We start from the raw sequence: 26,908 nt of genomic DNA, 5'->3' as shown, positions 1-26,908 counted from the left end.
CCATGAGCCCTACCGGAAGAGGCGTGACTTCGCCACTCTATGGGAAGCATATGAAGGGGGCGTGTCACGATATCTGTCAATCAAAATTGAATGGAAGCTTACACTACTCCGCTTGGGCTGAATACATTTAGCCCATTCACAGGAAAGAAAAACAAGATATATCATATATCCTGGGTTTTCTGTCACTTTTTGGTGCTGTTGCTGCTTTAGGTTCTACCAAAATTTAAAACAATATGTTCGAAGGTTTTTAATATTTTTTAATTTTTACTGTAAAAGGTAGGGAGGGCTTAGCCCGGTTAGCCCATTTATACCAGCCATCCCTGACTAGGGGGATATGTTTTTTTAATTTATATTTACCATTCAATATTGCAATCGCTGCTTTTAGTCCCATAGAAGAACATGGCAGCGCGGGCGTGTCTGGAATTATACAGGCTTACATAAACCACGTAACCCCCCGCCGATGAGATCAAAAAGGCGATCAAATAATTGTAATATTACAGATAAATAGGCATAAATACATAATGGTGTGTTCCAGAATCCTCGGACGCCAGCCTTCTGAGTTGCACTTTTGACGTAATTTCCAGTCTCGGAGCATTTATAGTGTCCCTGTTCGTCTTTGTGATTGTGTCATGAAATTTGCTAGCCGTTGTTTATTGTTAGCTACATTAGCTTCCTAAGCAAACCAGCCCTAAAACAAACACAACTTAACATTGTATTGCACGCACAGCAAGACCATGCAATGTATAAATCTGTGACCGGAATAAATTAGCAATGTAATCAAGTGTGTAAGAGCATTTAAAATCAACATTAAAATGACCAACATGGTACAAATACAAAATCTCTTCACGGGCGCAGCCATTTTGTTGAGAGCGTCATCACTGCTCTCGGTCTACTCTCAGATTTCCGAAAGATGAAGACAAAAAGGGGCCGTGTCTCAGAGAAATGCCGCAAGAAAGCTTTAGACTCTGAAGTTTGACGTCCGAGGATTGAGGAACACACGAGACTGAAGTCTCTGAGGCACGCCCCCTTTTTGTCTTCAACTCTCCAAATAATGTTACAATATCATACGTTTTGTCTTATGAAGGCCAAAAGGTTTGACCTTCAGGTCACAATCCATCTCAGCCCTCATGTTAACCAATGAAGCCCCTCGGATCAATGGTGGACTGGGACAAGAACTGAACCGTGAATAACATCCACACGGAGCACCATCTTCATTTTTATCCAACCAAAAGCTTAAATTGCAATACTAAAAAAGAAAATATATATGTATCAATCACTTCCACAATACAATGGGGCTGTTGTGTAGAATGGGAGTCCCCAGAAGGTTGTGCAGACCCGGGTCCCACTAGAGTCTCTGCCTGGCCCCAGCGGACCACATGGGGACTGAAAATTAACTACCGTAATACAACGGATGTTATGGTCACACAACGCCCCCTGTCAACATAGACACATGCTACTCACACAATCTTCTGTGGACGTTTGAAGATATCAATCACAAAACATGGTTAGAGCTGCAGCCTCCTTCTCCCTGAGTAAGGCTGTTGATGTGGGAGGGAGGGAGAAGGCTGAATTTGGAAAGATAAATGGTATATTGCACACAGTGGAAATAGAAGCTCATGCAGACTATATACTGAGTCCTCTAGGAGGGACAGAGCTGGAGGAGGACGATAAGAGGTTGATAGAAGCAGGATGTGATTGACCCATGTTTGCATGCCCTTTGTGTCTGGTCTCAACTCTGGGCAGTGGAGACAGAAGGCCCCCGAACTAAGCAGGGACCCGTTGGGCTTTGCTGGGGCCCCTCGGGGGCCCCCCTGGGGTCGTACAGGTTAGGGTCCAGGTGGTCCCACCTGGATTTCTTTTTTTTGGTTCTCTTCAAAGTGGAAGAGGGGGAGGTGCGGTGACCTCTGACCTCGGGGGTCTCCTCGTGGCTTGTGGGTATGGCGGCGCTGTCCTCAGCGACTGGGGGGGGGGGGGTTAGTCATCTGCGGCATGTTTTAACGGAGGACTTCCGTCCCACGAGGACAGAGGAAAGGTCTTCTTCCCCCGCTTCTGGACGTGGTCCTCGTTACGCTTCTCCAGCGCCTCGATCTGAGGGGACAAACAGAGATCATGGGTCTCCATGGGATCATCTAACGCCACAACATGGGTCTCCATGGGATCATATATATCGTTATGGAGACATGAAATGATATGGTTATGGGGATATGAAATTACCATATTGTCAAACATATCGTTATAGAGATATGAAATGACCAACATTGTGATATAGATGGTTATGGAGAGATATAATTAACCGTATCGTGATATTTATGGTTATGGAGAGATATAACGACCCATGTGGTTATATATATGGTTATGGCGAGGTTACAGTAAATGAGCCATATAGTGAAATATATGGTTCTGGAGAAATTATAGTAAATTACCCATATCGTTAAATATATGGTTATGGAGAGATTAAATGACCCATATCGGGATACATATCGTAGATATGAAATGAACCATGTCGTGTTTTTTATCGTCAGAGATATGAAATGACCCACATCATGACAGAAGATTTGTCTGCATCTCTCAGATGTTCATAAAAGGAAGCCATCACTCAATGTTGAAGTCAAGATACAGAAGAACCGGTGGGCTGGTAGGGCTCTAGTCATCTGTCATGATACGACCGTAGGATGGTAGGGCTCTAATCATCTCTCATGATACGACAGTAGGATGGTAGGGCTCTAGTCATCAATCATGATACGACCGTAGGATGGTAGGGCTCTAGTCATCTCTCATGATACGACAGTAGGATCAGACCTGCAAACTCCTCAGAGGAAAAAATGTGACAGTGTCACAGGTTTTTTTTTTTTTATTGTAATATGCAAATGACACTAGTCTGAGCGTGACTTAACAAAACTCAGCATACTTTATCAAAAATCAATGTCTAAACATCCTAGAGGCTTATAAAAAATATTTTATTTACAACTGTCACAATTTTTTTTTTTGTCTCTTAGCCTGTGGGGTGTTCCACAAAGCCGGTTTTATCACATAACCAGGTAAGTTAACCCAGGGTTTGCTGTAACCCTAGGTTTTCCGTTCCAAAAGGATCACGGTATGTTAGTTGCTATAGAAACATATGCTCAAACCTGGTCGGAGCAGGTTTTGCGCAGGTTAAGTTTGAAACATAACCCGGTTTTGGGTATTTAAACCCGCGTTCACCGCAGATTTCATGTGTTCACAATGGCATGCCCTTTTGATGAGAGAAATGCTGATATCGGAGCGCAAATTATACGTGCAATCCACCGGGAGCGATTGATAAGACCACGGCTCGACATCTTGGCATATCAAATGACTTTTTGCTGGAGTGGAGAGATAGGCCTATAGATTCTCGCGCAAATCTTTAATATATTTAAATAGCCTTACATAGCCAACACTACCAATCGAGGACCTGGCCTCAGTTCACTTCAGACAATTTGCGTAGCCCTCCGTTTTTTGCAAAAGGTAGTTTTATCTAGGCTATAATGTTGGAGAAGCTGAGCACATCTCAGTCCTTTCAGATGACCCATCCAAGATTTGTATCGGCCTCCTATCATACAAAGAGCAATATTGTCTGAGTACTATGCCGAGAGGCACTTACAACACAAAGTATAAAATAGTGGAGGACTATTTTATACTATAGTCTCTCTTTTATACTATAGTCTCCAGTGGACTTGCATCCACTGGAGAATGTTTGATCGTTACACGCACTAATCCATCTTGATCTGTGAAGTTGATGAATTGTCACTTTTAGGTTTTCTACCCAGTTACCAAAAAAATAAACATTTGGAATAGTATGCGCTGTGGCAAGCACATGGTTTGCATGTGTTACTTCGAAGGCAAAAAATATATAAAATACAAGAAAACACAAAAACCTACATTCAACCAGTGGGGTATGGCCCCTGACTCTCTGAGGAGGTATACCTCCAGGTACCCCCTCCATGCCAGGGCGCCCTGAATTTATGTTTATTAACAGCTCCTCCACCGGGGTCAAGACAATTTGAGGGCCAGATCCAGTCTGCCGACTGTCGGCCTTTTCACGATTGGCTTAAAAAAATGGCTTATTTAAATTTATACCAATACGATGGTGGGAAAAGCTTACCAGTTTGTATGTTTTTTATACTTCATTTTTATACTTGATCCGATGACCGCTTGGAAGCCATCGGAGTACATATTTTTTTAGAAGAAAGGGGTTATGTGGAAGGATCTTTAAGAATGCTTAACTGGGATATTTTTACATTCATGGCTGAAATATTAAGGATCATGCTTTTGACGTGTAACTAACGCATTTACGCGGCCTGCGATCCGCTCCCAGGCTTTCGTTCTCCGGGTTGCAGAGGCTTTAGCGTTCCCTTTTCTTGTGATAATGTCCTTCTCCTCGTCATAGCTCTCCAGGGGAACCTGAAGTTCCATTTCATTGAAATAAGCGGCCCGTTTTGCCATTTCGATCAGGGTTTCCATGATCCATACATCACGTCTTTTTAGGTTTGGCGTGGACGCGCACAACCCTGTGTTAACCAACCCCGAGTTGATTGAACTAATGCATAACCGCTGCTGTGGAACCGAAAACTCTGGGTTAGTCGGCACAGGGTAAATCAACCTAGAGTTCAGCGTTAACTCAGTGTTTGTTAAACCTCCGTTTGTGGAACACCCCTCTGGACGAGTGTTTCGCAAGCTCTCTTGCGTTGTTTGCCCGCATGCGCATCCAATGGCGAGCTCAGTTGGCGCTGTGTGCTTCAAGATTCCGAATGGCCCAGAGAAATGACAACAATAAGAAAGATTCTGAAGCAAGTGCTGAGATTCCGATTGGCCCAGAGAAATGTCAATTATAAGAATGATCCAATACTTTTTCGCAATTCTGGACCCCCCCCCCCCCTCCCCAAAACAAAACTCTCCGGTTCTACACGATTCACGTGAATGACCAAATTGACCAAGAAAACGGCGATTGTCGCCGAAAAGCGATAAGTTTGCAGCTTTGTAGGATGGTAGGGCTCTAGTCATCAATCATGATACGACTGTAGGATGGTAGGGCTCTCGCATCCCTCATGTGCCTCATGGTCCCCAGCGGACAACACCCAACAATCGGGGCCACCAGCATGGAAAACTGAAGGGATGTGCTCCTACACCACAGTGTTGTACCTGAGCTAAGAACTCAGCCTCGTCCTCTTCATTGATCGTGAGGTCGAGTCCCGTCACACAGTTGAACAGCTCGTACACACTCATCGCCTCGGCCACGCCCCTCTTCTGGAAGAACTGGACACACACACACAGAATTTTTGCCATTTAACATTGACACTGGTAGTAAAGGGGCTAATTATCGTTCGGCATGAATGTGGACCATCAATCACACCTCACTGAATAAGATGACAAATGTCAACCAATCAAAAGAGGGCGTTACCGTAGAAACGTTCGTGCAGTCTCTGAAGAGGAACTGGAGTCCATGAGGATGGCTGGGCTCCACAGACTGACTGACGTCAATCAGCCACACCTAACACACACACACACACACACACACACACACACACACACACACACACACACACACACACACACACACACACACACACACACACACACACACACACACACACACACACACACACACTTAGAGAGTGGCCGTGGGAAGAGGCGTGACACATGGCGACACCCTGCAGCTGAGCCTACCTGGCCCTGGTGCCAGAGCATGTTGTATTCACTGAGGTCGGCGTGGACCAGGTTACACTCCTGGTACAGCTGCTGCATCATCTGGAGGGAAGAGAGCGGCAGAGTCATCCTTCTTGTGTTTGGTCTGAGAAGCAGAACAATTGTTGTGTCCCCAAGTAAGGTAGGGGGCAGGAAGGTCTGGACTTAAGGGGGTTTAAGTCCCTGCCCAAAAGGCTTAGCCCTACCAGCCCTCCCAGAGCAGGATAGCCACTACCTGCTCATTAAGCTGGGGTAGGAACTAGGGCTGGGCGATTAATCGAATTTTGATCGCGATTTTAGCGTCAAACGATAACCAAACTAATAAATCGAATTTTCAATTATTATTTTATTTTACATTAAATGTTTTATAGAAAGTTCAGAACAGTTGGATACATATCTCTACATTATTTTAGATTTTTAAATTTTTTCCCATTTTGTGTATTATTTAAGGCGAAACTTCAAAGTTCTCAGTTACAAAGTGTTTTTTGGGACAGAGATGCTGAATAAATATATCATGTTTCAAACTCAAAAACAATTGTTTGGATAATCGTGATTTAAAGATTGACCAAAATAATTTTGATTATGATATTTTTCCATAATCGACTGTTAGCCTTAGCCCAAACACAGCACTGTTAGCCTTAGCCCAAACAGCGGACTGTTAGCCTTAGCCCAAACACAGCACTGTTGGCCTTAGCCCAAACACCGGACTGTTAGCCTTAGCCCAAACACAACACTGTTGGCCTTAGCCCAAACACTGGACTGTAACGCTGCGTTCACTCTGCATCCGTCCGTTGACGGATCTCATTGACTTTGCATGGGGCGCTCTCGAAATGCATTATGGGTACGTCCTTTCTGTCGGCTCCGTTGCCTGCGTCAAAAAGTTGAGAAATTTTTAAATTTTCGGGCAGCAACGGATCCTTTGGCCAATCAGATCACATCATCCGTCGACGGACTTGTGCAGTGTGAACGCGGCGTTAGCCTTCGCCCAAACAGCAGACTGTTAGCCTTAGCCCAAACAGCGGACTGTTAGCCTTTACCCCAGTTCTGCCTCAGGGAACCTTTGCTCATAGGTAGAGCTTATGGGCAGAGCGAACAAATCAATGCTCCTTACATAAATTGCCTACACTAGCTTGAATAAGATTGATCTAAGTTTCTACTAGAGGAGTAGGTACTGTAGTAGTGAATCATAGTAAGGTGATGCTATTGGGTGTACTTACCTGTAGGACTTGGTAGTACGCAGTCTTCATGTCTGCTGCACCCAGCATGGTGTCCTTGAGTTTGGGTGCGGGGACGTGGTCTTTACCAATGAAGGACAACACAAGGATGTGTTTCCTCAACAGGGCCACCTCTGGACAGGGGATCCCAGCCTTCTTCATTCTGAGAGGGACCAGAGGGAGGGAGGGGAGGAAGGGAGGGACCAGAGGGAGGGACGAGAGGGAGGGAGGGAGGGACGAGAGGGAGGGAGGGGAGGAAGGGAGGGACCGAAGGGAGGGACGAGAGGGAGGGACGAGAGGGAGGAAGGGACCAGAAGGAGGGAGGGACGAGAGAGAGGGAGGGACCAGAGGGAGGGACCAGAGGGAGGGACCAGAGGGAGGGACCAGAGGGAGGGACCAGAGGGAGGGACCAGAGGGAGGGAGGGACCAGAGGGAGGGAGGGACCAGAGGGAGGGAGGGACGAGAGGGAGCAGCATTGATAAAGGTTGAAGCAACATGGATTGATGCAGTATTAGTAGAATGAATACGCAGCGTGGGTTGTGGCAGTACATCACCACCACTACCTGGCCAAGTTGTGCATCTCTTTCTCTGCCCACAGCCGGATGATCTTGCGTGGGTTGAGTTTGCTGAAGCGGTCCTTGAATCGGTAGTCGTCTTTAATGTAGCGGTCCCGGTTCTTGAATTCATTCAGCGTGGTTTTGAACACCTTCAGTACCACCTCTTCTGGCACGGGCTGCTCCTCCAACCTGGACACACACAGAACCAGGCTGATGACACTCCACCTACAGGGGACTAGTGCTGGCTGATTACACTCCTCTTACAGGGGACTACAGGAGGAATAGTGCTGGCTGATGACACTTCTCCTACAGGGGACTACAGTAGGAATAGTGCTGGCTGACTGTGTGTCCGCCTATAACAAGCCTCAATTACCCCACCTCCCACAAAGTAATTGATCGAAATCCTGTTCCACCAGACTGGTCTGCATCAAACAGTAGATATTAGGGGTGTAACAGTACACAAAAATCTCGGTTCGGTACGTACCTCGGTTTTGAGGTCACGGTTCGGTTCATTTTCGGTACAGTAAGAAATCAAAATGCTAAATATTAATGTGCTTCATAACATGTGCTTCAAGTTGTTCATAACACACTTTTGTGCTTTTTACAATAGGAACATTAGACAATACAAAGCTAGAATTCTGCATAAAATATATAGATCCTGAAATGTAGAAATAAAAATAAATAACATTGGCTCAGACTGTTTTTTTTTTTAAAATGTATTATCCAATGTGCAACAATGAACAATTGCAACACTTAACAGTTTCAAGTGGTTGCTCAGATTAATTCCCCCCCCCCCCCCCCCCCCAATCTTTAGCCCTGATGACTTTCACTCAATCTTTATCCTTATCTTTAAAAATCAGCTTATACACATTATTTGCAGGATAATAATACCCATAATTTGAGTGTACATATGTTGTACCCTACATGTTACTCCTGTATACCACAATGCAATGCAGCCGTGTTTTTCCGAGGAGAAGAAGAAGCTGAATAACCGCAAAAACGAATACATTTAATGATGGAGACTCCGGCTTTCGTTTAGAAATGTCAACAATTTATTTGGGATTTAACATTGAATATTTAACATTCAAAATGAATGTTAAATATCCAGCTTTCCTCATGAGTGCCCGGTTTGTTTACATGATGTGGTTGCATCTGTCTGCATCACAGAAATACCCGGCGCATTTACTGACGCAAATGACGTTTAGAAATGTTCAGCGTAGTGTCCGAATTCTCGTTTGTTTGTTCCCTAAATAGTGCACTATATCATGAACACTATATAGGGAATAGTGAGTGAGTGAGTGAATAGGGAACGGTTTCGAAAACAGCTACAGTGTGCGCAACTGTGCATGTGCGGCCGCAGCATGTTCCACACATGCGGTCCTCTACTTAATATGTCCGTATGGAAACTCGTTCGGTACGCCTCCGTACCGAACCGAGCACCCCGTACCGAAACGGTTCAATACAAATACATGTACCGTTACAAGATATAAATCTAAAGTCTGAGTACTGGACTAAACCCCCCTCGTAGTGTGGCTAGATTCAATGGGAGTCTCTTTGGATAAAGACTGATCAATGAACAAATAGTAAGATGGAGAACATGGGGGAGTTGAAGCCTGTCTCTCTGCTCACGTACATTCCTCCGTTGGCGTGGAACACCACCGACTCCTTGCCTGTGCTGATGCAGCCGTTGATGCGCTCCAAAGTGCCGGCACTCACCATCTTGTACATCAACAGACGGGTGCGGGGGTCCACTGCTTGCTCCTGGAGGAAAGAGAGAGAGAAAGAGAGAGACAGAGAGAGACAGAGACAGAGACAGAGAGACAGAGACAGAGACAGAGAGAGAGACTGTGTTTATTTGATGGTTGGTGTGTATCTCTCTGAGGGTTTGTGTGTATCTCTGAGGGTTTGTGTTTATCTCTTAAGGATGGGTCAGAATATTAGATTATTCGTTCCCGAGGGTCAAAGTCGATTTTTAACATTTGGACCGTTAACATTTTATCCCATTCAAATAAACAAGAATTAACGGACGGAACAAATTTTGGATAGGTGTCCAAGGCATGGTTCTTGCACCATTTTTAAAGTCAAATTTAAGACTTTTTAAGACCAACAGATACATAAATTAAGACCCAAAAAATGTCTGAACAATTATTTGATAGAAAAGGGAATTTATTGAGTCACTTATACACTTATCAACCGTAGCCGTAGTACTAGCAGTAGTTTATGCCCCATTTCCACTGTAGGGTGCGGAACGGATCGGATCGCAAAGGTGCGGGTCGGGTCGCGTTTCCACCCCCAAAAGTGGGCGTGACCCGGACTTTGCCGTACCCGTTCCGGCCCCATTCTCGGGACTCCTCCGTTGCGGTACCCAAAACGAGACCAGACGCCTGAAAGGGTCCCGTGAAATTCTAGCTACACCCCCCCTCCGTTGATTGCTCGACAGAATCGTCACTTCCGGGTGACGCGGGGATAAAAACAAACAAACAGTAGCCTCAAGGTATTATTATTTACAATTAACATGTCGCGTAAAAAGCTTGCTTGGGCGAACAAGGAGGTGGAGACGCTCGTCTGCATTCTTGGGGAGGAAGACGTTGTTTACGATGTTTACGTAGCTGCCGCGGCGATCGACATCCGGGCTACCACCAAGGGTACTCGGCAGTGGAAACGCGACCTCGGAACTGAGCTGGGCTATACCGCCCCCTCCCTACCGCACCTTTGCGATCCGATCCGTTCCGCACCCTGCAGTGGAAATGGGGCATTAGTACTCTTGCAAAGTTATCTCGGAAGCGCGCAGACACGACGATACGCGAACACATGAACCCACCCGTGTCACTCATAATCACCCATGTCCCGGACACGCTGGGGTTGATATGTTACCGGACTACTGTAACTACTACGGAGTGATAACAAAGACATGAATCAGGCAATATAACCACCGGCCTTGACAGCGGTCAAGTTTGGTGTGCGGAGTGGACCAATTGCGAACTACTGCAGCTGCTCTAAGTTAAACCCCAAACTAATCGGAATAAGTGTATGCATGTCGATTATAGCGGACTACACCACCTCTTCTGTAGCCGAATAGAATTATATTCCGAACAGATAATTGTATTCCGATTGAGGCGTATATATGATCCTTTTCTATTCCGATTGAGCTGGTTTTCCACATCTATGCGGATCAGATGTGTCCATGTAAACACGGCTGACAGTGATCTCACACACACACACACACACACACACACAGGCTTTGACGCCGAACTTCGTTATTCGAATATAATTTGAATATCAAAAAAAAATAAAAATTGGAGGAGAACTAGACGCAGTCTATTCAGTGAATCAAGTATTGATTAGACAGCGATTTATTAGACACCTAATAAACCGTCGGAACACGCAGGACCGGTAACCATAGCAACGCCGGTAAACAAACCCCGCGATGCCCAATCCAAGTCTTACTGAAGGAATTTAAGGGTCAAAATATTAATAAAAATATTAGAATATATTCAAATATTAATATTAATAAACAAGCAAACCTCGAATATGATTTTGGGGCAAAAGTCAAAGCCCTAATTAATTTACTGTTTGGAATACTTACATTAAAATGATCCAGCATGAACTGTGATCCATAGTACCGCGATATGACATGGCTGTCGGTGTCGTCCGTGGGCCAGTACCTCACATGGATATCCATCCGTTTGCTTTTAGTGGTTTTGTTCATACTCTCATCGAACATGAGGACGTACTGTTTATCGTTTATGCTGCGTGACAGCTCTCTTTTTATGAAAGATGCAATGCCGTATTTGGCAAGATAGGCCGTTTTGTTTTCACATCAGGTGAACGACTTCGCAAACTCAGAATCTGGGAACATAGTAGCCAAGCTACTAATGTCCTCGTTCGATTTGAAGGAATTATGTGCTCACCGTGTGGAGAACCCACAATACCTCCGCCTTCTGGGTTTCTGGTGGCGACACAAAGCCGGTTAACGCCGTCTGATGGGAAGTACTAGCCACGGATGCTGAACTTTTCAGTCCACTTCTTTCAAATAATATGGGCATCGGTGTAGTCCCGCTAGCTGCCACGGAGTATCGGATATATTTCTGCGACCTCATGTGGGACTCAAGAGCTTTTACTCCCATGGTCCCTAGTATGAATGCCTTTCGGGATAAACGACACCTTGCCTCGTAGTCACCTGCCTTCTCCAGCCACCCCCGAAACTTCAAACCCCTCCTCAAACCATTTCTCATTGAATTTGCACCGTCCCATCCTGAAAGTAGCGCAAGTTGGCCTAATGATGTCAACCATCACTAGCTAAAAGTAGCGCCAGCAAGTTAGCCTACTGATGACTGATGTCAACGTTAATGTAACGTAAAACTCCTGAAAATGCCGTAATTAAAAGACACATGTGATTTGTTGCGTGCGACAATTTCCCCTAGTTTTAAAAAACCCTCTGCAAAATGTAATACCTAGAGCAAATTTACAGTAAATTTAAGACAATTTATGGCCTTAATTTCACACAAAAAGAAAGTAAGACTTTTTAAGGACCCGCAGGAACCATGCAAGGGCATTATCCTGCTTATACCATGGTCACTTGCCATAGAAAATAAATGAAGACCATTCATTTGTAGGGGGATATTTGTTTATCAATACGGCGGATGTGCGCGCAGAATTATCACGATAAGAAAATTTGTTTGACCGGTTGCCATGGTTATCTCCGTGTGGTTGATTTGCAGTTGTGGTGTTAACTAGCGATGTTGTCAGTTTACTGTTACATTAAACTGTGGTTTAATATGCTATAGACTAGGGCTGGGCGATATGGCTGAAAACTGTATCACGATATAAGTGTTTCATATCGGTCGATATCGATAATTATCGATAATTTGTATGACCTATTTAAAATAAGAAAATTAAAAAAATACTTTTTTCTTTTTTAATCTTAACTATTATGCTTTTTCGACTTTTATGACCTATAAACGTTGTTATAATGATTGATAGTCATGTTTAACCATACCAAAGTTTCAAATAATGACGTACATGCATTTCGACGTATTCCCTGCTGACAGTCTGGGGTGGCTGTGCAGAGCGCTAAACACTAGGGACAACGATTGCGATTCACTTGTTCACATTTCCGAGAAATCATCTACGTAGAGGCACCCCTGCCGCGCCCCCATATGCCAAATCTGCCTGCGCGCGCGCTTCAAGGAAGGTAACCAATCACAATGGAGTTGGGTTGGCAGGAGGGGGGCGAGGGGGCGGAGAAGGACGAAACCGAGCGTTGACAGAGAATGCTGAAAGCGCGGAAGAGAGGAAGAGTTTCCCGAAAATCGACATCGTTTTTTGGTTGTAGGCAGACAATGGAAATGAATGTCAACAACACAGCCATGGAAAACACTCAAATAAATACCATCCCGATGAAAACGTAACAATTATCAATAATAAAGTGCTTAACAAAAATTAAGTGTTACAAAAACATGCACAACATATAACATCTAAACTATTCATTTCATTGAAAAACAAATCAAAGAGGCATTCGCAAGGACAGCTACGTGTCTGGTCCCAATTTCCAACAGCTGGCGTAGCCGCGACAACAAGCGACGCATTCGGCTGGTCACCAGTTAACACGGTCACGAGTTGAACTGAAACACCGGGCTTCTCACCGGTAGAGCGGAAGCATATCCTTATCCATATCTATGTGATATGCCACTGCCTGGGTTATGTCTTTGTAGCGTTTGGATGTTTTGTCATAAGGCACTGATGTCGAGTACCTCTCCATGGTGGTCTGCTGCTGCTTTTGCGGCGTTGCATTTGCAGATGTTGTTGGCCGTTTTTTTGATACGGCTGTGCTCCAAAGGGTGAGAGCGGCTACGGTGGTAAAATACGTTTGTTGTACTCCCAGTCTTGCATAATTTACAGACAACAGTCTGACTACGGTCTGACTTGTAAAATCCAAAAGAACTGCCATACTGGCGAGCTGACATTTCCATTTTTATCGACTATTTCCTCGCTCGTTGCGGTACTCATCTTTCACATCCCACAGCATGCTGTTTCTGTGAACACGAGACAATGAGATGGCGCAACCAAACTTGATACTGTTACATGATTGGCTATTAGCATGTCAGATACGTTGCTGGTGCGTTGCGAACCGACTCGGATCTAACGCCATGCCCACACTTCAAGCCTATTATTTCGCTCGGTCGTAGCTGTTGTCGCGGTAGCATTGGCAGAGTACCAGGCGCTCCAAAATAGGTAGGCTATAGGCCATAGGCAGAGATACGGACGCAGTAAGGTATTGCAGTAATACGAGTGATTGAAATGGCCATTTAAACCACCAAAGCGGTCCAAGCACTATGAAAACAGTTCATGCTTCAAGTCACACTGAGTGCAGCCATCTTGAATAGTTCAACCAACGTTGCTTCGCAACCTCTGGTTCAAAGCGGAGCTTGAAGTTTTTTGCTCCGGTTTCTTACAACGAGGAATAAAAAAAATAAAAGAATTAAAAAATATCGAAACGTTCTATCGAAACGTTCTATCGAACACATTTTCTATTGATATTGATTACGTATCTATCGCGATACATATCGTTATCATTTTATCGCCCAGCCCTACTATAGACCCTATATTATCTGTGGTAAAAAGGCTGGGACGAATTTCAAATGATAACTAGAACTGCAAGCAGTTATGCAGGGGTCCAAGCGATGTGCATTTCGCCGGCACATCGCGAAGCATGTATTCAAAACGCTACCGTGAACCTGTGGATATAAAGGTTTTGACTGTGAGAGGTTTGTTGTGGGAGTTATAGCCCTAAACACGTTTTTCCTTGGTATAGCGCCACCTAGTGACCGGCATGTCTGGATTTTGTCGTCTGCGTAGTCCAAAGAGACCTGGATCTAGTCATCCAATTGGCGTGTCTGCACCATTTACGGTTTGGGCTGTGGACCCACTTTTAGGGAAGGAAGTATAAAGATACACAATGCCGTCGTTTTTGGCGCCCCCTTTTGGGGAAATTTTCCAAAGAGAATTTTCCTTGTGGCGAAAATTTCAGAATTTTTTATCGAACGCCGTTAAGGGTAGCGCCGACGTGTGTAGAATTTGGACTCGATCTGATGTCTAATTTTGGATTTTTTGGGATTTATGATTTTCCACGTGTAACGTAGCTGATAAACAGATATTCAAAACGCTACCGTTTCGTCGTCGATGGTCGGATCAAAAAAGTAGATGATTTCTTTGCGTGTGCGTCTGAAGATGTCGTGTGCAGAATTTGGTGTCGATTGGACAAGAAATATGGGAGGAGTAGGGAAAAGGCAGTTTAGCGGTTTTCGCGATTTTGCGAAAGAAATTCAGACGCAAATGGGCGTGGCCTATGCCAAAAGATGCAGCAGACTCCAGTGAATCTGTGTGTATAACGTTTTGGACTGTGGGATGTTCGGTGTGGGAGTTATAGCCCCAAACGTGTATTCCTTGGTATAGCGCCACCTAGGGACCGGCGTGTCTGAATTATGTTATCCGAGTAGCGGTGCCGGACCTGGATCTAGTCATGCAATTGGCGTGTGTGCACCATTTACGGTTTGGGCTGTGGTCCCAGTTTTACGGGGAGGTAGTATAAAAAACACTACAAAAACAATAGGGATCCAACCTGTTGGCTTGGACCCCTAAATACGTACTCTTTATGTTAAAAGTATAGGCCGTCGCGATTCAGCCTTTATACCGCAGATACTGTAGGGACTATAGCATAAAACCACGTTTTCAGATTACAGTTTAATGCATTTTTCACAATCTACCAGCTCTCGTTTCGAGGGCTGAACAGACAATTTGACTGGAACTACGTAGCAGGTAGTAGGGATGGGCGATATGGCCTAAAATCCATATTGCGATATACATTGCAGCCTCTTGCGATAACGATATATATCACGATATAAAAATCATAAAATAACCATTTCAGAAAAGGTTACATAGACCCTAAGGAAAGCCAAACTGCTAAATGTATTAGAAATGAGAAATGAAGTATGTCGTTTTGAGAACATTTATTGTGCAACACTGTGATCATTCAATATAATGTTGCAGATAAATAAAATTCAAGCAAAATAGCTGCAGACTTTAACAAAGAAAAATCGTCAACTATTGGGTTTCTTTCCTTTAGTGCAAACCATTCTAAAAGGCACTACACTTAGTTTAAGTCCTTGGTTCTTAAATGCCACCCAAGATGCAGAGAACAGGAAAAACTGGTCTCTTTTTAGATAAGGAACAGACTGTACTGACAATTAGGGATGGGCATGATTAATTGATGTCGATCACGTGATCTTTTTTATCGATCAAACAGAGGTTGTGTTCCATAGTGTGAAAGAGGAACAGCCAAGCCGTTGCTTGTCTATTTGATACAGATTTTGTCCTTTTAAATTGATTCCCGTGTCTAGTGCGCACTAAATGAGTTCGGTCCCTTGGTGCAGACATTCTGGGCTGTTGCGAATACAAACCATCAAACTTGGGAACGGACCAGCCAGTCCGAGACCCAGCCCGAGAGGTGGTCTCGGGTCGCTTCAAAACAAACCCTGGTGCGATTCGCTTGAGATGTGAAAGCGAACGCACCTCGGTCCGATCAAGTTCTAAAAATCATACGCCTCTTTGGACGTAACAGGCACCCGCTCAGCCGCGCGCATTATAAGAATTATTGTTTGATTAGCGTTAACTCCAAGATTAGCAGAACGTTGTCGGACCGTCGGGTGAAAATGAGTCGTGGCTCAACATTGAGCAAAGAGGAGACGGAACGTCTATTGGACAGTTATTGGACAGTTATCCAAAAGACATTCCGTCTCCTCTTTGTTCCATGTTGAGCCACGACTCAATTTCGCCCGACGGTCCGACAAAAGTGAATAAAAAGTATGCTGGAAAATATACATAAAAATGCCGATGCATGTAACACATTCCGAGTCAGGTTGAGGGAGAAGGAGTTGGACCGGTCCGCAGATCAATGTATATCACGCTGGATATGTTAACTTTCACCGGCGCTTTACCCCGCCCCGGACCTTTTTGTCCAATGATTTAACGTTCTTTGCACACATGCGGGTTTGTTGACAAATTCTGGCACTGTTGCGAAAATTGCAATTTGAAATGGAACCATACCAAACCGAAAATTAAAATTTGTATTTTGCGTCATCAACATGCATTATCGTGATAGAGCGATAGAAATAAAATCACTATCGTAGTGTGATCATTTTTTATCGTTCATATCGTATATCGTTTATATCGCGCATTACTAGGGCTGCAACAACGAATCGATAAAATCGATAAAAATCGATTACTAAATGCGTTGGCAACGAATTTGGTCGTCGATTCGTTGTGTCGCGCGATTAATTACTCATAGGCGCAGCACTGTTTACAGCCAGCCGCCGACAGGTTGGTTCACGGTTCATGCACGCCCACAGCGAGCTTCAGTGTGAGCGACCACAGCTTGTATTTGTCGTATCTTAAAACTGGACGGTAGGCCTACATACAAGTGTTGTACCTTCACTGTCTTTGGGTTAAAAAAAACTCCTTCAACTCAGTATCCGTCTAGTAGTCCAACCGAAAATTCTGTCAGCTGCTGCTGCTGCAGCAGACGTTGTGCAGACGGGCTCGGAGTCGGCACCGCGTGCATCAACAGTCATTCAAAGCAGCGGTAGTAATCACACAACCGGACGGTGTAGAAAGTCCCGTCAGTTAAAAATAGTAATGCAGTTTTTAAATCCATGTTAAAATCGGCAGGATATAGAGATAGTTAGCTTAAAAAAAACAACTAACCAATGGTCACAAACAGTGTCAAATGTGATGTGTTCAGGTCGGCTCAGAAATACGATTGATGCGTTCAAATGCAGCAGTAAAAAAAAAAATAATAATTGAGATTTTGGTGAAGACTTGTTTTCCCAGTAATATAAAATAGATAGTAAAGATGGAATTAATTATGACCTGTTTAATGTCCTATCTTGAACTATCATCATCTTATCAGCAATTAAAGCAATATTACAAGTTCTATTTCAAGGAGTCTCGAAAATGGTATCAATAGGTTTGACCGGTTAACCATGGACATCCCTTGTATACATATAAAAGTATATCATACATTGTATGTTTCTTTTTTGTGTTATCCCAGTTATGTTTTTATTTTTTTTCTTATTATTTAATATTACTTCTAATAGTTTGGGGACGTTGGAGCAATAACCTGGTGTTTTTACATTTCAGTCTGCACTGTGAATTTGAAGTAATGTTCAGTTTTTGAATAAAGATGCGGCAATTCCAATTTCTTTCTTTCTTTTTTCTATCCGATTCATCGATTAATCTAAAAAATAATCGACAGATTAATCGCTTATTAAAATAATCGTTAGTTGCAGCCCTACGCATTACTAGCAGGTAGTTGTTGTTTTGCGTTTAAGATATTAAGCGATTTCTTGCCGATGATTCATGGCTGCCTTTGTGAATGTCGGCACACATCGAATAATCGATTATTCGTTCATACCAACCACCGATTATACAACCATGAAAAATCTGAGTTATTCACATCCCTAGTATCTGTGTATCTCTCTGATGGTTCGTGTGTATCTCTGTGATGGTTGGTGTGTATCTCTCTGATGGTTTGTGTGTATCTCTGAAGGTTTGTGTGTATCTCTCTCTGATGGTTTGTGTGTATCTCTCTCTGATGGTTTGTATGAATCTCCCTCCGATGGTAGGTGTGTATCTCTCCGTGTATCTCTCTGATGGTTGGTGTGTATCTTCGTGTATCTATGTGTGTATCTCTCTGAAGGTTTGTGTGTATCTCTCCTGTAGTTTGTGTGTATCTCTCTGATAGTTTGTGTGTATCTCTCTGATGGTTTGCATGTATCTCTCTGATGGTTGGTGTGTATCTCTCTGATGGTTGGTGTGTATCTCTTTGTGCATCTCTACGATGGTTGGTTTGTATCTCTCTGATAGCTTGTGAGTATCTCTCTGATGGTTTGCGTGTTTCTCTCTGTGAATCTCTCTGATGGTTTGCGTGTTTCTCTCTGTGTATCTCTGATGGTTTGCGTGTTTCTCTCTGTGTATTGATGGTTGGTGTGTATCTCTGTGCATTTCACTGATGGTTGGTGTCTATCTCTCCGATGGTTGGTGTGTATCTTTCCGAGGATGGTTGGTGTGCATCTCTCTGATGGTTGGTGTGTATCTCTCCGATGGTTGGTGTGTATCTCTCCGATGGTTGGTGTGTATCTCTCCGATGGTTGGTGTGTGATGTGGCCATACCGCAGTGGAGTGCTCCTTCTTGTCGTGCAGCCTGGCACTCCGCCGCTGCTCGCTGTGGCAGTGCTGCTTCAGGGAGTTGAACACCTGGTTGGACAGTTTCAGGTCCATGCCTAGCCCATCGCCCACCAGCACCTCCGGAGCAAACTGAAGAAAAAGGACGCAGGGGTGAGCGGAGCCCAAACTGAACAACAAGAACCAGGGGGTGAGAGGGTCCCAACTGAAGAGAACAAGAACTAGGGGTCCGAGAGGAGCCAAACTGAACAGAACAAGAACAAGGGGGTGAGAGGGGCCCAAACTGAACAACAAGAACCAAACAGGGAACCGGAGAGAGGAAGGAGGAGAGCAGAGAGGAAAGACAGCTGAAAAATGCATAATCTGCCCAAACCTTTGTATATGGCTGACACAAACACAGAAGAGATGTTTTGTGGATCTCTTACATTGTCCATGCGGGCAGTGTTCTTGCGTCCACACAGCACCTCATCGTGTTTGGTGGTGATGTTTTTTCCTTTTCCTGTGAAGCCCTTGCGTGGCGTCACCTGAGGCTTATCTGGAGGATCAGGAAGGGGAAGGGGGATAAGACAGAACAGTGAACCACAACGGAGAGAGCCAATTCATCGCATTGCTTCACCAAATACGAGCATCACAAGTTCCTTTACAGCTGGAAATACACCGGAAGGAACGTCTTGGAAACGGATTACATGTGTTCTCAGATTACTAGGGCTGGCCCGAATGCCATTTTTCAGGCTTTGAATACTCGTTGGTTTTTCCGAGCGAATATTCGAATACTCGTTCCAGGAAAGAACACCATCAAAAACATTAATAATCCCTATATACTCCCTGGAACCGATTTTGACAGTATCTGCATATTTTGTTGAAGATTTAATAGCTTTTGAACGTTAATTAGTAGGCCTAAGTAGGTTGAAGTTTCTTAGGTATTCCCCGTGAAAGCAAACAGCTGTTGCTCCGTTCCAAATCCGCTGTTCTCTGCCATCTCAGCCCTTACGGGAGCTTTTCAATTCATCCTGGAACGTGTATCTTTTTAGGGAATTTGTACAATAAATCCATAACAAATACCGAATATTGATTGTCTTATGTGTCCATATTATATCCATTATATTGACCGGTTATTCCCAAGACGCTCACGCTCTGCAGCAAGCCAGTCACAGTTGATTGGCGCGGCGCTGTACAGCGAACGTAAACAAACAACTAAGCTAAGGTTTTTAAGTATTACTTTTCCTCCAGAGATCCCGCTATTGTTGTGTTATGAAGTAAAGGGAAACAAGATATCTATTCTTCCTCCACCTCTCTCGCTTCTCTGCTTGGTGTCGCTGACGCTTATAGTTTGCCTCCCTCGCTCTGGTAACGTCACGTACGTGAAAAAAATAAAAAAACGAAGCTCTGAATACTGATTTAAGCTTCGAATACTCATTTTCCGAACGAGTATTCGAATATTCGAATAATTCGGGCCAGCCCTACAGATTACATATCAGACAAATGCATAAAAGACATGCTTTTGTCAGAACGTCATAAGTAACATCATAATAAGTCACTATATCGTATTATGATTAGGGCTGGGTATCATGGCCAAGTTCCTGAATCGATTCGATTTCGATTCTGAAGGCTTTAAATCGATTAATCACGATTCGATTCGATTCAATCCGAATCGGTTCCATCTGCTCCTAGATTGAATGATAATTTTCTTAAGTTGTAAGGAAATATTCTTTATAGGCTATCATCATTAATTCATCACTAAAATCATTAATTGTGACTAAAATCTTGTAGTCGTGACTGTTAATTAACATCCTTAGCAAGATTTTACATTCTATTCAACGTGATGGCCTGCCTAATTCATTATATTAATGAAATTATCTCCATGCAACACACTGCAAAATACATGTTTTTATTTTGTAGGCTACATTAATGACAATCCAGGCAACTATAAACAAAACTGCCTCCATCTTCCTAAAAGATATAACCATTGTAAAGATTATACCATTTAAGATAAAATATTCAAGTATTATAAAACTCCTTAAATTCATATTTTTTCAACATATTTACAAAAAAAATAAAAAAATAAAATAAAATCGATCTCATGCCCTGTGAATCGATAGCGTGAAATTTAAACGAAATCGATCCAAAATCGATTAAATCGATCTTTTTACCCAGGCCTAATTATGATACAGTGTTTGCTGTCAGTGGACAGTATTTTACATTCTTGACCAGTGTTTCTCAACAGTGGTGCCGTCTGACATACTTAGGGGTGCCGCAGAAACGTGGCTGACACTAGTTTAATATAGTCAATTTGAAATAAATGAATGCATCATTTTGGAATTTTTCTTTTAGCGATAGCATACAGCTAGGGTAAGTTAATCAAGGCATACATCAGAGAAAACGCAAGAGCTCGCAAGAGCTTCCGAACCTAACCCTTGAAGGTAGCATTATTTACAGCGCGCGATATCGGATGAGTTGTCATAGCGTTGTGCAGCGGTTAATTAGCCAGCAACATGGACAGGTTTGGAAAAGAAAAGCTCCACACTCTGATCTCTGAATCTGAGCCCTCAACATCGTCATCGTCAGTCAGTGAAGGAGGTAGACACCTCCAGCAAGATGAAGAAACGACAGTATGATGACAATTACCTCACGTTTGGATTTATCTTCAATGGAGAGCTGTCATGTCCTCTCCCCCTGTGCCCGATATGTTGTATGAAATTGTCCAACCATGTTATGGTACCCAGAAAGTTGAAAAGATATGACAACAAATCACCCATCACATGCCAACCAAAGTAATAGTTTGTTTGCTTGAAAAGCAAACAAATGCACTGAAGGCCAGCTACCTGGTAGCCGAAATAATTGCTAAGGCTAAAAAGCCTCACACCATTGCCGAATCAATAATAGAGCGAGCTTGAACTGCTACTGCAAACAAAATGATAGGCCCACAAGCAGCTAAAGAGATCACAAAGGTACCACTTTCGAACTCTACCATTGGAAGGCGTATAAATGACAGGTGGGCAGACATAGAAGACGTGGTCTTATGCCGCGGCCACACCAAACGCGTTACTCGCGTTGGATAACGCGAGTAACGCGCCTAACCTGACGCTTGATCATTGTGTGGTTGTTCAACGCTTCCAACGCGTCAATGCGCCAACGCAGCTAGATGAGTCCATGTCCATGCAAGTGAACAGAGCGTTCCCTCTTCGTCATAACTATCAAACCAAACATCCTTCACATTCACCGAGCGAACATTATGAAAGTAACGTGCGTCTGCCGCGCCTAACGCCCCTAACGCGACGCTTCAACGCATGTAACGCGTCTACGCGCCTATACCAATGGTTCCCTATGCAAAAATGCCGAGTTTGGACGCCCCTAACGCGAGTAACGCGTTTGGTGTGGCCGCACCTTTAGAGAAAATAAGGCTATATGGGGAAATTCTCTCTGCAAGTTGATTTGTCAACAGACGTGAGTGGCCACGCACAACTTTTGGGATTTGCGAGATTTATTGGAGAAATTTGTGAGAATTATTTATTTTGCAAATGTTTGATGCACAAAACAACTGGAGAGGAAATATACCGTGTAACAACAAAGTACCATCAACAGGGAGGTCTAAGTTGGAAAATTTGTATCAGTGTCTGCACTGATGGCGCTACTGCGATGGCCGGAAATGTCAAAGGCTTCAACAGCAGGATCAGAGGGCAAAACCAAAATGTTCACACAACGCATTGTTTCCTTCACCGGGAGGCACTGGTTGCCAAGACTTTAACCAAAGATCTTTCAGATGTACTGGACAGGGCAGTGGACAGAGTTAATTTCATAAAGGCGCGACAGTTTAAGTCTCGTCTTTTTTCCAATCTATGCGAGGAAATGGGAGCCGAGCATCAGAGCTTGTTGCTGCACACGGCTGCCGGCTGGCTCTCACGTGGAAAGTGCTTGGACCAACTGCACGAGTTAAGAAAGGAACTCGGAGTGTTTCTAGCGGGAGAGAATACTGCATATAAAGAGTTCATTGTAGATGCGTATTGGTGTGCGAAACTCTTAAATATATGGTGGCCGTGGCCGAAATATTTAAGAACCTCAAAGAACTTAATTCTAAAATGCAGGGTAAAGAGGAAAATCGACTAAGCTCATCCGACAAATTGCATGGCTTCAAGTCTAAACTCACTCTCTGGCGTTCTTGTGTGAAACAGGGGAGAGTTGACATGTTTTCCCCTGTACAGTGCACATTCAAACAGGAAAATAAATTCCGGCCTTATCTCTCATCATCTGCAAACCCTTGATGAGAGATTTAATAAGTATTTTCCAGATGAGACCTTTGCTTGTTTTGACTGGGTAAGTCCCTTGGAATTTGTGCGCTTTGGAGAGCGCAGCCGACCTGCAAATGAATGCACAGGAGCAACTGGCAGATGAAGGAAGATCGTACATTAAGGTAAGGATGAAATTTCAAGATATGACATTGGATATCATTGGAAAAGGAATACCCGATAGTGTCAAGTAGCGCCGTTGACCTACCGTTACCGTTTTCCACTACATATTTGAGTGAACTGAGCTTTTCGAGCTTAGCCAGCATCAAGAACAAGTACAGAGAACGCCTGAGAGCTAAGGACCAGGAGCTACGCGTGTGTCTGTCATCCATTCCTGCGAGAATAGAGCAGTTGTGTGTATCCTCCCAGGCCCAAATCACTCACTGAGTAAGTCACATTTACCCCCTTGTGTGTGTGCGTGTGTCAGTGTTCACGTTAGCCGGCTATAGCCGGACATTGGCCGATTGCACGCACGCATGGCCGGTATAATAAAATGTAAACGGCCCACATGCCACAGAAAAAAAAGAAAGAAGTTTGCATTCATGTATGAATTAATCCGTAGCAAATGAAAAACCATTAGCGGTTCCTGGCCGAGCTCACCAGGGAGGCAAACCCGAACGTGCATTTATGAACGCGCGCAGTGCACCCGCACATGCATACACATGTCACTCAGTGGCCACGCTGTTGAACGTTGATTGGCTGTCATCACGCGAAATTCGCGTCAAAGTTGAAATATTTCAACTCGAGCGAATTTGTCGCGACACAAATCCTCGTGAACGCGCTCGCCTGTGCACGGCGAAAGTGTGGTGCGACAAATCAAAACTTGTCGCCGGTTTTCCCTCACGAAAAATTCGGTCGATACGCGTCTCTACGTTCACTTTGTATGGGATCTTGTCGCCCCGTCGCGTTTGGTGTGAACGCACAAATCTTTCCCGACTGTGCAAAGCTGGCCAAAATACCCAGTACAATCCCCGTGTCCAGTGTTCACCATTGAACAGCTAAAAAACGCATTAGGAGCAGCAACAGTCTTCTATATGGAATTTCACCGGTTGAGACATGATCTGTATTGAAAGTGTAGTCGAATAGTAACATCAATTTCAAATGTTGTGCTTTCCTGACCGAGAAAAGGCAGACAGTGACTTTTTGGCGCTTGTGGACTGAAGACGACAACTTCCACAATGCCAATCAGCGTTCACTCCCTGAGGGAAATAACATAACAGCCAATCAGCGTTCACTCCCTGAAGTCCAGAATGAAGCTGCATGGGGGAGAAGTGATTGTTGTCGTCTCCGTTTGCAGTCTCCCAGAGCTCTGTATCTATATAATATAATATATAGGTATCTATCTTATATAATATAATATATAATATCACAACCCCCTTGGCAGGTTTGAAAATGAGGAGTGCTTGTAGTTTTTTAGAGCCCCCCTCCCTCCCATACGTATTGCTTTAAATTAAGCAAAATTCTAACTTTTTGCGTAATTGAATGCGAGTAGTGTAAGAGGTAGATACGGATCTCTTCCGTCTCAGGGGGAAATGATGGAATGAAGCAAGACCATTAAAAAATATGACTAGGTTTCTAACGATACAAAGCTTAATGCAAATGGGTAAGTCCCTTTAAAGATGAACACGCCCTGACCTTATCAAACTCTGAGAACAGGGTGAGGGAGACGGGAGACGGGGGTGAATGTTACCGGGCTTGTAGGGGTCATCCCGGGTGTCCTGCCAGTCCACCTCATCCTCTGAGCTCTCACTGCCGTCATAGGGATGGGCTGTGCGGTAGTTCTCAAAGGAGATGGACACTGGACACACAAACGCAACTGGTCATGTTTAACCTGCTCCACATGGACCCCGTGCTGACCCTCCTGTACAGTGGGGGTAAAACAGCATCTTGTGTGGGTCACCACCTTTGCTCTCCCCGTTGTACTTGCGCTCCTCCCGGCGGAGCTGGGTGTCGCACTCGCGGTCGTACTGCATCTGCAGCAGCCGGGCCAGCATCAGATCGCTGTTGGTGTCAGTCTCCTCACCTGACAGGAGACTCACCTCAGGACTGGAGAGGAGAGGAGAGGAGAGGAGAGGAGAGGAGAGGAGAGGAGAGGAGAGACAGGAGAGAGGGAACAGGAGAGAGGAAACAGGAGAGAGGAGACAGGAGAGAGGGAACATGAGACAGAAGAGAGGGGAGAGGAGAGAGGAGAGAGGGAACAGGGGCAAGGTGACAGGAGAGGAGAGAGGGAACAGAAGCGTGGAGACAGGAGAGAGGGTACAGGAGAGAGGAGACAGGAGACAGGAGAGAGGGGACAAAAGAGAGGGGCGAGGGGACAGGAAACAGGAGAGATGACACAGGAGACAGGAGAGGAGAGAGAGGGGAGAGGACACAGGAGAGAGGAGAGAAGGAACAGGAGAGAGGAGAGAGGGAATCGGAGAGACCTCCATTACCATTCCTACCGTTCGGAATTGAATACAGTTTGATGGTTGAATAAACCGTGGACCAGACACTGCCTCTGCCTCGCATTTGAGAACATTATAATATATAATATCACGGCCAAAAGCTGTGTGCGCCTCAGAAATATTCTGAATCGCAACGACTGCGTGGGGGGGGGCGTTGCTAGGTTACTTGTTTATGTTTGGGTCTCGCGGAGTGAGAAACCTTGAAGTTAGTTACTGTGGAATTACCGTTATTACTATACCTACCTACCGTTTGGATTTATAATTACTATTCCTACCGTTCAGAATTGAATACAGTTTGATGGTTGAATAAACCGTTGACTAGACACTGCCTCGTATTTGAGAACATTATAATATATAATATCACGGCCAAAAGCTGTGTGCGCCTCCGGAATATTATGCACAAAATTGCAACCCTTTGGTTGCGACAGTTTTTAAGCACTCTCTACAAATTACGTGATTTTGTAATTCGTCAGACACCTTATATCCAAACCATTTCCATACTATGGAGCTGTTGGTATTTCGCTTACAAACAAGCTCCTCGGAGCTGCTTGTGCAGGCGGACTCCATGTTTCGCGATTTCAAAAAGTGATGTGATTGGAAGGGGGGGGGGGGGGGGGATAGAGACTGTGTGTTTGAGCTGGAGGCATAGCGGGAGAGACATAAGCCGAGTTACGAAATAGCAGGCGGGGTTCAAAACTGCTGTTATTTGGACCGAATGTGCTGTTATTTCAACGCAAATTAAATTATATCGATGGTGACGATATGGTCTTGTTCCATATCACGTTACAAAAAATATCGACATATATTTTAAATATCGATATATCGTCCAACCCTGAGTCGGTCCACGGATGACATGAGCTATGGTCGTAGGGACCTACTTTGTCAGAGAGGGGAAGGCCTTGTTCTCCTCCTCCAGCTGCCTGGCCAGCTCCTGACTCATGACATCAGACAGAGAGCAGGATGGCATCGCAGGGGGGCACCCGCCCCAGGGGCTCTGATGAGCACACACACACACACACACACACACACACACACACACACACACACACACACACACACACACACACACACACACACACACACACACACACACACACACACACACATTAACAATTTGCAGGTTTGATATTATTCTCTCTTAAAGGTTCGTATGGGATTTGCGAAACGCAAGTAGATTTTGAAAACACACAACTCAAATTCTAATGAAGCGAAATGGCCAATAAAGAGAATTCCATACCCAACCTTTAAGTTCTGAGGCTGTATCATGAAAGGGGCATTATTCGGTTTTCCTTCTACCTATGCTTATTAAATCTAAATTACACTGTAAAGTATTAGTCTTTAAATTACAACCCATTGCTTGGTTCATTAACCTACGGCCTATTGACCAGCTAATGCAGGTTAACGTGGTTCTGAAACAGTCCTACTATATAAATCACTCAATGAACTAATGGACTAAACGTGTCTGGGCA

At 44.3% G+C, this 26,908-nt stretch overlaps 2 protein-coding genes and 1 long non-coding RNA gene across 5 annotated transcripts in view; all 3 read right to left on the bottom strand.

Annotated features, from left to right (window-relative positions):
* The window catches only part of fam162a (family with sequence similarity 162 member A), a 50,491-nt gene extending 40,046 nt beyond the window's left edge, over positions 1-10,445 (bottom strand). The window contains exon 1 of the mRNA XM_060044474.1: positions 10,435-10,445. The gene's annotated coding sequence lies outside the window, so the exon portion shown is untranslated. The remainder of the gene's footprint in view (positions 1-10,434) is intronic.
* riok3 (RIO kinase 3 (yeast)) overlaps positions 1,204-26,908 on the bottom strand; it is a 26,989-nt gene continuing 1,284 nt past the window's right edge. For 2 of the 3 annotated variants that reach the window (XM_060044468.1, XM_060044469.1), the window contains exons 2-13: positions 26,318-26,433; positions 24,899-25,041; positions 24,686-24,793; positions 19,138-19,247; positions 18,701-18,844; positions 9,105-9,232; positions 7,478-7,660; positions 6,918-7,077; positions 5,683-5,763; positions 5,417-5,506; positions 5,158-5,271; positions 1,204-2,088 (exon numbers count right to left, since the gene is read on the bottom strand). In XM_060044468.1, the coding sequence (XP_059900451.1) occupies positions 1,975-2,088; positions 5,158-5,271; positions 5,417-5,506; positions 5,683-5,763; positions 6,918-7,077; positions 7,478-7,660; positions 9,105-9,232; positions 18,701-18,844; positions 19,138-19,247; positions 24,686-24,793; positions 24,899-25,041; positions 26,318-26,433 (1,491 nt within the window). In that variant the 3' untranslated portion in view covers positions 1,204-1,974. The remainder of the gene's footprint in view (positions 2,089-5,157; positions 5,272-5,416; positions 5,507-5,682; positions 5,764-6,917; positions 7,078-7,477; positions 7,661-9,104; positions 9,233-18,700; positions 18,845-19,137; positions 19,248-24,685; positions 24,794-24,898; positions 25,042-26,317; positions 26,434-26,908) is intronic. The other variant, XM_060044470.1, reaches the window with a different exon arrangement.
* Positions 19,579-21,729, bottom strand: LOC132452093 (uncharacterized). Its single transcript, XR_009524235.1, has 2 exons — positions 20,863-21,729; positions 19,579-20,249 (listed from the first exon to the last, which is right to left on the bottom strand). It is a non-coding gene; the product is annotated as an uncharacterized LOC132452093 (long non-coding RNA).

Source organism: Gadus macrocephalus, chromosome 23 (genome assembly GCF_031168955.1).
Source record: "Gadus macrocephalus chromosome 23, ASM3116895v1".
Classification (NCBI taxonomy): domain Eukaryota; kingdom Metazoa; phylum Chordata; class Actinopteri; order Gadiformes; family Gadidae; genus Gadus; species Gadus macrocephalus.
This window is presented reverse-complemented; position numbering and strand designations above follow the sequence as displayed.